Here is a 12153-nt window from a genome sequence, read left to right as displayed (position 1 = left end):
ATTTTTAATTTTATTAAACGAGATAAAAGGAATAAATGTAAATGAATGATTTTTATTAAATTACTTACTAAAAATAACAAATAATATCAAAATAATTTAAAATTTTTAACAAATGTACAGACAAGTTAAATTAAAATGCATTTAAAACATTTTCATTACAATTAAAAATTAAATTATAAAAAAAATAAGAAAAAATTTTCATTAAATTGTAATTAATTAGTAATCTTAATTTAAAATTAGTAAAAAAACTGAAAGAGCTGGAATTTATCTGCACTTTTTATACAGTTTACCATCTTTTCTAGAATAAACTTCATAAATTTCTCCAAAATCGTCATATTGTTTTATCACATTCACTAATAAATTATTGTATATTTCTCTGTAAATTTTTTTTATTGAATCATCAGATTACCCATCTTTGGATAGTTTTCTCAAGACTAAATAGTTTTATATTATAGAAATATCACCTGATTAATAGCATCCTTTCTATGAATTATCACTTTCTATAAAATTATTCATTTGTTCTTTTATTTACTAAAAGCTAAGAGTTAAATTAGAGTTAGCAATCCCGTAAAGGGTGAAAAGATCTTTAGTGAGAAAGTTTAAGTTGGCATTATCTTACTAATTTTTTAGTTATTATTAGAAACTTAATTATCCTTCTTCGTCATATAGATCGCTATCTCTTTAAGCCTTTGCTAATATATGGTTAGCATCAAATATATATGGATAAGTATTCATGATATTTAAAGAGGGACTTAGGAAAGGTTGTTAATGGCTATTGGAGTGAGATTACTAAATCTTATCTTTAAAAAAATGATTCTCATCTTTTAATTAATCTATTAGCATTTATTATAGAGTTTCACTCACTTCTTAGTATTATTTCATTTCTCCATTCAAATCTTAGGATATTTTTGAAAGCTTGTTAGCCATTTGTGCTAAAGATTAACTTAAAAAAATTGACCATGTTAAATAATCTACACTAGAAACTAGCTCTTCTCTCATGTGCTAGTGTCTAATTAAATCATCCAAGCCAGAGCTTGAGTACATATTAGTGAATTCATCTTAATACCACTTAAGGTGATCAAGTCTGTTTTCCCTCTGCTAATTTTTAGATTTTTTATGATGGTGATGCTGGCTTCCTTTCTTGTGGGAGTGCTTAAAATTATCTTATGAGGAAAAAAGCAGGTTAAATAGGATGTCTTCTGCATAGTCGTAAATTTCTATTGCTTTTTCATAATGAATAGAATCTTTTAACTTTTCTTTGAACTACTCAAGTTCAATTTCATCTCTAAATTATTTTTTAAAACTAAGCAATTGATTATTCAGTTATTTTATGTGTTTATTAAAAAGTTTGTTGATAGAAAAAGTTATTGAAGGAGCTGATTAATATTATTGCCTAATATGGATAGAAGAAAATGAAGTAGAAATTATTTTTAACGTATTTTGATTATCGATATAAGATAAACCTTCTACATTTCTATGAGCAATCCAATTGCTTAAAATCATCTCTGCTAATTATTAATCCCATTCAGATATGATAGAAATTGTATAACCATCATCGTATATAGAAGGACTCAAATTTCCACCTTATCTTGATTAAGAAATCCCAAAAATTTCTTTTTGAGCATAGAATTGCTTTAAATTAGAAATATTTCCGGAATTTTATGTTGATTGATATTAGTATATTGAAGATTAGGACATAAAAAAAGGATATTATTGAGATATGCATGTGTACTATTAATATTACTATTACTGAGTCTACTTATCATATTATTCTTGAGTCATAAACTCTTGATAAAAAGAACTATCAGAAATGTAGTAAATATTTCCTAATATTTTGCTAAGGGCATAGCTAGATATTTACAGTATAGGCTTAGGTACTTCTGTATAAGATGATAGAATGCGAGCTTAAATTAATTATAAAAATTCATTTTCAGAACGTTTCATTTATTATATAAGTTCTTTTTGTGCTATTGGTTCTCTTTCAATTGAATCATATGAAATTCTAAATATGCTTTTTTAAACATTTTTCACATTAGCTTTTACAAAAAGAATATTTCCTTTCTAATTATTGATGTTGTTATTATCAGCATCATTTATTTCTTTAAAGTTAATTAAATCATTTTATAAAATTCTTCTCATATTTCCTCCTCTACCATTACTGCGAAAGTTTAATTACTGTTCTTAAACTAATCTATACTCAAAGTGGAAATTATCTTAGTTTTTAATATCTTCAATTACAAACGCTCCTCCAGAATTAGCTACTTTGATTTTGAGTTTTTGTTAGCTATTTGAAAGTGTATTCAGCTTTATTGACTCAAAACAATCAATAACTCTAATTTGTTTCAAGTTAGAGCGATTATTAGGCACATATTATATAGAGTCACTTTGACAAATAAAGTAGAAATAAATGCTATGATCTAATTTTAGCTGTTCATCTGTAAGCTATTCATTTGAATACTAAAGAAATTATCCCTCAGTTAAATAATCAGCTGAGCTCTATTTCTTTGGTAAAGACCTTTAAGTATTAATAAATGTACTCCATGATTAATCTTCAAGGCTTGAATAATTTGTTTTAAGTGTTTTTATATTCATTATTATCTCATTTTGCTCCTCAATCAGCTCCTAAACATAAGTGCTGCCATCATGAAATTTATAGTCAGCTTTAAGCTATTAATTATTTTAGTTTAATTCATATCTTAGTAGATTTTCATAATCAGCAGTAATAGATCTGCATTTATCTGATTTTCCAATATTATTTTTTTATCTTTAATTATACCCTTAATTATAATTTCCATTTTTTCCATTTGATTATTGGTTGCTTATTGTTGGACATCTTTCTATCTTTTGCAAGTCTAATCTTTTATTTGAATGATAAATTACTCCAAAAGCTAATCCTTCATTACCTAGAGTGCTATACTCATATATTAAGTCTGGTCTATAAGTACCCCAGAGATATTTGTGATATTACGATTGCTAAGTCTAATCCTAAAGCTCTTCTTTTGATTCAATTAATCTGGCTATTTTGACTTAATTTAAAAAAGCTACAAATAAAAAAATGAAAGCCTAAATCCTCATATGTTAAATAACTAACTAACCAACACGTATCTTTTTTTGGTATTTAATTTAAAAATTAAAAGATATAAATAATAAAAATTAAACAATAAAGGATTATTTATTAGTTAATTTATTAAAATTAATAGTAATATAACATTTTGAAATTTAATATAATTCAAATGTATTTTATATATTATTTATCAATTAATTATATAAAATGATAATCAACTACTCCTACTAAAATGAATCAGTAATTATAAAATTAGTTTAAAATAAAATTATTATCGTTCTATTAAATTTTTTTTTTAATTAAATTATAAAGATGTTTTTAAATAAAATATTTTTTTTCCAACAAAAAGAGTTAATTTAAGTAAAAAATTATATTTTGTTATTAAATTAGAAAAATAAAAAGTTTTTGAAAATATTTTTAGAATTAATAAAATCATTTAAAATTTATTGTTGTTTAAGTATTTTTAAGATGAAAAATGAATAAATTATTTTTTAAGTTTTAAAATATTTAATTTAATTCGAATTTAAGGTTATTTTTTTTGTATTTTTAGTTAGCTAGTTAGAAACAATTTGATATAGGTAAATTATTGAAAAATCAAGTTTAGATTTAATTTTAATCAATAAAAATATTCTTAGGAAATTTTAACTGATAGGAGATATTATTGGAAAAAAACTTAAAAGCATAGTAGGAAATGGATTCATAATAAAGCTTTGCTAAAAATATTTAGGTTGAACTATAGAAAAGAATAGCAGAAGTTGTCAAAAGCAATCCAAACATTCTAAGTGATGTAATAAATATGAAATTTAGCATAAAAAATCTATTAATCAACTATTCATAAAATTATAAAATTGTTTTTGGTTTCTAGTTTTAACTTAATTTTATTGAAATAGTTGGCAAAAATTAATGATGTTGATATTCAATTAGATTAGCTTCTTTAAAACAAAAAAGTAATAAATAATTTATATTGAGGATTAGTTAGATCAATTTGAAATTAGCTCCATCAGTTTTATCTTTAAATAACATTTTCAAAATTATAAAAGGCAATTTGTTTAGAAAGTTTAAGATCTTTGAATGATCTGAAGCAAGCAGATGGTTAATTGGTTGAATTCACTTATATGATTTAAAGTATGTTCAATCCTGAAATGTATGCAATTGCAGCTATTGATGCAGAACAAGTTAAAAACGGAAATATAGATTCAGCTATCGAAGTTTTTAAGTATCACGATACAATAACATCATAGAATTTACCAAATGAACATCAAGATGAATTCAATGAAAATATTGTTTCTGCACTCGGTGATAGATAGATATATTATGCCATACCTATTCCTAACCAAAATAAATGGTCTAAGTTAGTAGGTTAAAATAAAAATAATTAAGGATAGGAAGAAATTGGATTAGAAAAGAAAGAAGCTCATCATGTAAGCTATCAAGGAATACAAGTATCCTCACTTGATGATATTAGTAAATATGCTCCAAAACTCTAATAAATCGGCTTATTTAATTACGAATCTGATAAAGATGACTCTCTTCATGCATTCCCTTGTATTTTAAAATATTATAATTAGGAATAAAGCTAAAATCCAAAGCTAAACCAAATAGTTAAAGTTACAGGTATTCTAAGCTATAATTTGAACTCGTTAAGTGATGAAAATGAGCATGAAATAAATCAATAAGAAGAAGTAGGAGACGATGATTAATATGAGAGTTTTGATAGAATAAGCTACCTATATCCAGAAAGACTTATCCCTCGTATTCATGTACTTTCAAGCTAGGTTATTTCCTATAGTGATATTTATTCTAGCTCAATTAAGCAACTTTCTAATTTGGAAGTCTCTACATAAGCACAACGTCAAGTTTTGTTAGAGGCTTTAACTAAAATTTTAGGAAATGATTAAATATCAGCTTTCTATCTGTTGATGACTCTGATTTCTTCTGTTAACTTAAGCAAAGACGAAAAGCATTATGGAAATTTATTTTTAAATTTACTAAATACTTCATAAAAATTAAGCAGTGGAGCAAAAATTAGTGAAACTTTAAATGATTTTCTTCAATCAATACTCGTATATTCAGTTTCCATTCCTTTCACTTTGAAGTATTTAAATGCATAATACCTTTAACCCAAATCCAGTAGCTCAGGAAAGATTTCCTACGGATCTTTATAGTTGCCTAAAGAGACTAAGCACTTTATTATTTGTGATGAAACTTCTTTGTAGTAGGGTTAACTTGATTAAAAGGGAGTTCATAATGTTAAAAATATGATAAACTTTTTCTAAGATTTGAGAGTTCCATTTGAGTCTGAGTTTTATAAAGTAAGAAATCAAAATAAGAATAAAAATTGTATTATTTAAAATAGAAAATAATTTTTAAATCTAAAATATTGTCTAAATAGGGTTTTGTAGAGACTGATGTAAGTGGAGTAATACTTTCTGATGGTAAGGGACTACTCTATAAAGACATATAGGTAAAACATATTAATTATATAACAGCTTTTATAAAAATATCCATATTGATTGATAGATTAAGCTGGAGGAAGATATTGACGAAGAAAGTAAATAAAGCACATTATTTACTTTTGATATACTTAATGATAACAATTTCCTCAATTAAATTCGTAAATATATTCTTGAAAGTAAGAATCAAGCCTTGACTGTTTAACTTGATGAAGAAGTAGCTAATAACATCTAAATAGATTTTGTTGAAAAGAGAAAGCAATAAGCCAAAGAAAATATCCTTAATAAGGAAATAATAATTAATTAAGAATCTCTTGAAAGATGGATTTAACTTTGCAGATTAAATGCTGCTTCTAAATTGAAAAAGATTGCTACCATCGAAGACTATTTAGAGATTAAAAAGCTTGAAGAAAATCGTATTAAAAGAACAATGAAAGATATCAAAATTTGGTAATAAAAATGAATAAAAAATTATTTTTGATGCATCAATTAATTTACAAATAAGTTATTATTACCACTATTAATTAATTAATTTTGTAATGTTACAATTTAACAACATAATTTATATACTGTAAAAGAAAGATATTTTATTTCATTCGATTTTTTATTCGGGTTATTATTGTTAAATATTTAATTATTCCTACTAATTTTATTAATTTTCTCCTTGAGGCTATTCTTTCATCTCTTGATAAGAAGTATATTTGCTTTAAAAAAAAATAAAAATTATAATTTTAAAAAGAATTTTTAATTTTACTCGCTTTTTCCTTTACATTTTTCAACTGGATATTTTTTTGCATTCATTTCCATTTTCCTCAATATTGCTTAAGTTAAATCTATTAAACAGAATCAATTTAATTTAACGGTAGTTATTATTTTTTGTGAATACCTATTTTGCATTGGTCTGCTAACCTAGTAAGATATGCTAGGCAATCTGCCATCTCCTCTCCTACTCTAATTTTTTCCTCTTCAGAGAATTCAGGAAGTCCTTCACTTACCTCTCCTTTCCATTAAAATAGCTCACATAACTCTCCTACTTCTCCTGTAAAAGCTAGCAATAAATTTCTAGGAGTATGATATTAATTCCAATCACTGATTATTATAAAGAAAAGTATGTAACATCATTTATTCAACTAAAAAAACAAAAAATACCGATCGTTTGCGAATTTTTTCATAATTTATCTAAATCCTTCAAAAGAGAGACCTTCAGTGAAAGTATGCTCTTATTAATTTTACTTAGAATTTGATTGATTTTCCATTATTTTTAAGATTGAATAATTAATAGTGTTATTATATTTTTTAATTTTAAATGTATAGAAGTATAAAAATAGATATATAATCTCAATAAAAAAAAGTTAAGCATGACCATATAAAATTATGAATAATTAAAAAAGATTTAATCAATTAATTTTACTAAATTTTCCTAAAATGTTTTTTAAAAAAAGGATAAATAATATTTTAAATTTTATTTAAAAAATAAAGTATGAAAAAAATTTTACATTTTAATATTAGCAAAAATTTACAATATTAATAAATCATCAATTTTAATGTAAACTATTGAATTCTACTTTTTTATTTACAAATTTGAGTCAATTTTTATGTTTTATTTTTTAATGTATAAAATCTTTTAGGTTCTCTTTCTATGAATTATATTAATTAAAATTCCTGATTTTCTGATTTGGAATTTACTGAATCTAAATAATTCTTTTTAAATGATACTTTTAAATATACTATCATAGTTAACAAAAAATATTATTTTGATTGATTTAATAGAGCCAATTTTTTTTGTTTTACTTAAAGATTCATATCCACAAATTCAATAATCTAAAGAGATTACAATCGCAAATTAGCTAATTAACAAATAAATAAAAATCCAAAAATTGATTTTGTCTTAATTTTTTATAATCAAAAATTTATAATATTTTATAAAATATCTCTATTATGGATTCTCTTATCGAAAACGATACTGATTTTTTGGATTTTAAAGAAAAAAACAGAGAGGAAATAAAACAGAGGGAATAAGTTTTTGGAGTAAATTTTTGTCTTGATAAATTTATTTTTTAAGCCCTAAATCATTACTTTATTAATATAGATTCTTATTGATTTATTTTAAAATGACTCTAACAAAACAGAGAATGCAAATTAAATTTCTAAGATTTTGTAGAAATCAGAGCTTGCGAATCCAAAATATGATGGATAACAAAAAGAAGAAATACTCAGTTAAATTATTAAATCGATTCCTAAATGGCATTTGAAAACATATAAGAAAGGGGAGTTTATTTATCATTTTGGTAAAAAGTTTAAAAATTATTATATTAACTGCAAAATAGATACTTTTAATATGACTATAAATCAAGCTTATTATAATATTATTTTATATGTTTTCAGTAGTTTTATCATTACTACGTAGCAGAAGCATATTTTCTAAATTCAAACTATTATTAAAAAAAATGTGTAAACAACTTATTTTTTCTCTTTTAATATAGGGGAGGATGCACAAAGGGTTTATTTAGTAATAAAAGGAGAAGCTATGTAATTAAAGCCAAAAGAATAAAATGATTTGCAAAAGGAAATTTAGGAGAATAAATTAAAATTACAAGTTGTGAATATTTTTAAATCAAATTCCAATGTGGGTTCAAAGACAGACCTTAAAATTTAGTAAATTATGAATAGGAGAAGCTAGGTATCTTAGTTAGGAGATCTGTTTAGTACGAACTTAAAAGTTAAAAGTTAAGATGATTTAACTATTTCAGAATTCAACAGCATAAATAAAAATGAAAGCCTTAATAACAACTTCTAACAAAGTCCAATTAAAAAACTATAATAAACATGTTTAAATAACTCAAAATTTTAAATACTAAAAAAATCTTAGTCTTAATTAATGAAACTCACTGGTTTTAAACTTTTATTGTAAAATTAACTTTAAAATCCTGAGTTGAAAGACTTATATTTTGACAATTAGACCTACACATTTAAGTTTTAGCTAGATATTTATTTGAATTCTGGTGAACTTTTTGGGAAATCTGCTGTGAAAGAAGACTCTTGTAGAATGACAACAGTAGTAGTAAAAAGTGAAGAATTTTATGTATTAGAAATTTCAAAATTGGATTATCTAAAAGTTTTTTAATAAAAAATCTCAAATGAGGATGAGTAAGATGATGATCCTTAGTCTCCTCTTAATAAAAAAAATTCTATTAAATAATAAAAATATCAACTTTTTTTGTCAGTGTTTGATAATTCTAGTATAAATAAGCTGAAGAAATTCATTTCTTTTTTTTAATATTAAACTTTTCCTTAGAATTATACAGTATGGAAAAGAGGGTAAGCAGTAGATAAAATGTATATTATTTTAAGTGGGAGAGTAGAAATATCAGATGACAGCTTATAAACTGATCAATCTAATTATCTAAACTAAAATCCATTGGCATAAAAGAAATAAAAGAAGAAGTAAGTGGTAAGTATTATTTTTACAATAAATTATGTTTACATTTTAAAAAGATATATGAAACAGGTAAAGGGAATTTTTTTGGAGAATTCGAAGTAATTGATAAATTAGAAGAGAGACTATTTACAGTTAGAACTTTAGAGGAAACGCAAGTCTTTGGAATACATTTAAATGACTTTAGATTATGTGAAAATATAGTCCCTTAAATTGTTGAACAACTTGTTTTACAATGCTCAGTAAAAAAGAGCTGGGTCTTGGTCTAAAAATCTAAAATATAATAAACTCTTGATTAATATGAAAAAAACAAAATATTAAATAGTCAGAAATAAGAAGTGAAAGACTTTTTGTTAGAGAACCAGAAAAGTATTAAAGAAATATAAATAGATTCTTTTTCAGACCATCTTATTTAGAGCAATTCATCCTCGCCTGTGTTAAATAGAGCAAATGATATAAAAAAGTTAAAAGAAAATTTAAAACTTTAATTGAATGAAAGGAAGGATAAAAAAGGTAGCAGTTCTTAATTATCTCCTGTTTTAAATAATAATAACAAGTAATCTCACACAGCTCTTCCATCTCCTAATAAATTCTTTTTTAGCAGTTCTCAAATCCCAAGATAATATTTGTAAATAGACTTGTTTCGAGATGACTCAACAGAAAACGAAAGAAAACAATCTAAATCTCCCACCTAAAAATAAAAAAATTATAGGCCGCCTTCTGTTACTTCAGTAACAAAAAGGAATGGAATGAAGTCAACTTCTCCAATTCCTTTGATCCCCATGCCAATTGATACAGATAAGAGTACTTAAGTTCAATCAACACAAATGAGATCATAGAATTCTCCTCTTTCTCCATTAGATAAAGATAATTTTTTTTTTGGATAACCTATTAATGTTGATGAAGCTAGTCCCATTTTTCATAGAAAAGTGTTAAAATTAAATAAGCTATAATTGAAATAAGAATAATAACACTCATCTGTAGTTGACACTTTCTCATAATAAGTACAATCACCTACATTTTAAAATTAACTTTTACAAAATACAGAAATCACAAATCAAAACTAGAACCATAACTTTTCTCCATCTAAAATTTTATAAGGTTAAGTTAAGAAATTACAAAATATAACAAATAATTAAGGTATAAATAATGAAAATCAGTAATAATCGCTTCTTTTAAATAGACACTTAAAAATATAAAAAAGAGCAAATAGTTAACCAAAATTGTTTACTATAAACAGTTAATCATAAATTGACAATTCTTAAATTCAGTAATAACAATAATCATTATCTAAAATAAATGAATTCCATGCATCAGTTTCATCTTTAGTGGATGAGATTTAGCCTTTAGAAATAAATTTATAAAATAATGAAAAATTATTATAAATTGAATAAGTTTTTCATAATGATTCAAACAATCTGAAAAATTAAGACAATAGAAATTAAAGAAAGCTTTTAAAAACATAATCAATGAACTCAAAGTTAAAGTACGCCATTTCTCAGCAGAAAGAAAATAGAAAATACAATTTATACAAAATTAATTTAGATAAACAAATAGATTAGTCATAATAAATAAGTTTAACAAAAAATATATCTTCTTCTCCAATAAAAAGAAAGTACTCCTTAAAATCTCCAACCAATTAATCCCCAATATAAGAATTTTAACAAGCACAGCCAACTTAGTTAGAGTTTATACAATTGAATAATGAAGAATAAAACTTGCAAAAGGTGTAATTTTAAGGAGGAGATAACTAGATAGGATCTCCTTCAATTAAATCGTTGGCAAATTTGAATCAAATATATAGTAATTTAAATAGCTTTAGTAATTTAGAAAAAATAGAAAAATTGTAAACCAATCAAAAATAATTATTATAAAGTTAATAATTAGGCTAGTCAGATGATCATTATATTAAAAAAAATAATATTGAATATAACTTCAAAGATAAAATTTAAAAGTTTTTGCATTCAAGAAAATCGTCTTTGGTAAATCCTATATCATCAAACACTTCTCTAAACAGAAACCAAAAAGAAGATTAACAAAATGAATAAATGCATGCCATAAATATTTTAAATTTGTAGCAATACATAGATTTAAAAAGAAAGAATAGCAGCATTTTTAATCATTAAAAGCAGAACCTATAAAATTAGTAAAATATATAGCAGCAGTAACAACAACAACAAACAGCTAATAATTTTTAAGATATATATAATAAGGATAATGAATGCATTCAAAAATAAAAAAATATGTAATAAGATGGAAGTTATAAAGATTTATAGAATAAAAGTAACAGCTATTATACTTCATTAAATTCTGAAAACTAACGTTTAAACGCTTAATTATTAAATTAGATGTTAAAGAGAAGTCATTAATGTAAATTTAAAGTGTTAAATGATCAAAAAATTTAGTAATAGTAATACTACTAAATTAATTAATCTGCTAAATCAAATGAAAGAAAGTTTGGAAGTACAGCTAATATATTAGCTGCTTAAAATGGTTTCTATACAAATGTTAATAGTCCAACTGAATAAATTCCTTCACATGTAGTATCTGCTAACAACTCCTTTACAAATTAAGGTTACTTCATTAATAAAAAAGCAAATTTATCATCATTATCTCCTTCAAAGTCTACATCTAAATAGTAAAAAAGAGCTTTTCATTAATTAACATAATCAATTAACGTTAGTAAAATATTTTAGTAATAATAAATTAATTGCTAATAAAAATAAAACTCTCTAAGTTTTGCGAATATTTAAAACAAAAAATAACTTTTGTAAGAATAGTTATTAGGTAAATCAATAAAGAATAAGTCTAATATTTAAGAATCTGTTAACTAAATGTAATCTCAATCTAATATAAATACTTTCCTATCTAATCTAATATAAAAAACTAAATATTGATTAAAATTAAAAGTTTACACTATTTTTTTGTTAATTTGTTAATCAGTTTTGTTTCATAAAATTTAAATTTGATTTTTTTTGCAAAAACTAACAAATAATTTAAATATTTTTATTATCGCATAAATATTTATCTTATATTAATATTGAATTTATATAAATAAATATTCATAAAATAATTTTAAAGTATTTTACAAATAAATTTAATTTACTTTATTTTTATTGAATTTTAATTTAAAACTCAAAATTTTTTATTTGAAATTTTATAAATTTTTAGTTGAAAAAAAATAATCAGTAACCTATATT

At 23.3% G+C, this 12153-nt stretch overlaps 4 protein-coding genes across 4 annotated transcripts; 2 read left to right on the top strand and 2 right to left on the bottom strand. All coding sequences in view use genetic code 6, as the record gives it.

The window, feature by feature from the left end:
• Positions 1 to 2615: 2615 nt before the first annotated feature.
• On the bottom strand, positions 2616 to 2921 carry TTHERM_000522559 (hypothetical protein; the record flags this gene model as incomplete). Its single annotated transcript, XM_012797323.1, has 1 exon — positions 2616 to 2921. One exon carries the CDS (start codon positions 2919 to 2921, stop codon positions 2616 to 2618), a length of 306 nt encoding a protein of 101 aa, XP_012652777.1.
• Positions 2922 to 3755: 834 nt separating this feature from the next.
• Positions 3756 to 5980, top strand: TTHERM_00522550 (mini-chromosome maintenance replisome factor; the record flags this gene model as incomplete). The annotated part of the gene is made up of 5 exons (XM_001014433.2): positions 3756 to 3851; positions 3955 to 4011; positions 4105 to 5376; positions 5457 to 5528; positions 5585 to 5980. The coding sequence occupies 5 exons, from the start codon at positions 3756 to 3758 to the stop codon at positions 5978 to 5980; spliced, it is 1893 nt and encodes a 630-aa protein (XP_001014433.2).
• Positions 5981 to 6109: 129 nt separating this feature from the next.
• On the bottom strand, positions 6110 to 6833 carry TTHERM_00522540 (nucleoside triphosphate pyrophosphohydrolase; the record flags this gene model as incomplete). Its single annotated transcript, XM_001014432.2, has 4 exons — positions 6667 to 6833; positions 6404 to 6606; positions 6272 to 6350; positions 6110 to 6221 (listed from the first exon to the last, which is right to left on the bottom strand). Exons 1-4 carry the CDS (start codon positions 6771 to 6773, stop codon positions 6110 to 6112), a joined length of 501 nt encoding a protein of 166 aa, XP_001014432.1. The 5' UTR covers positions 6774 to 6833.
• Positions 6834 to 7455: 622 nt separating this feature from the next.
• Positions 7456 to 11850, top strand: TTHERM_00522530 (cyclic nucleotide-binding domain protein; the record flags this gene model as incomplete). The annotated part of the gene is made up of 4 exons (XM_001014431.2): positions 7456 to 7545; positions 7607 to 7805; positions 8001 to 8968; positions 9013 to 11850. 4 exons carry the CDS (start codon positions 7456 to 7458, stop codon positions 11848 to 11850), a joined length of 4095 nt encoding a protein of 1364 aa, XP_001014431.2.
• Between the last annotated feature and the right edge of the window lie 303 nt (positions 11851 to 12153).

The sequence above is a fragment of the Tetrahymena thermophila genome (genome assembly GCF_000189635.1).
Source record: "Tetrahymena thermophila SB210 genomic scaffold scf_8254664, whole genome shotgun sequence".
NCBI classification, from domain to species: domain Eukaryota; phylum Ciliophora; class Oligohymenophorea; order Hymenostomatida; family Tetrahymenidae; genus Tetrahymena; species Tetrahymena thermophila.
This window is presented reverse-complemented; position numbering and strand designations above follow the sequence as displayed.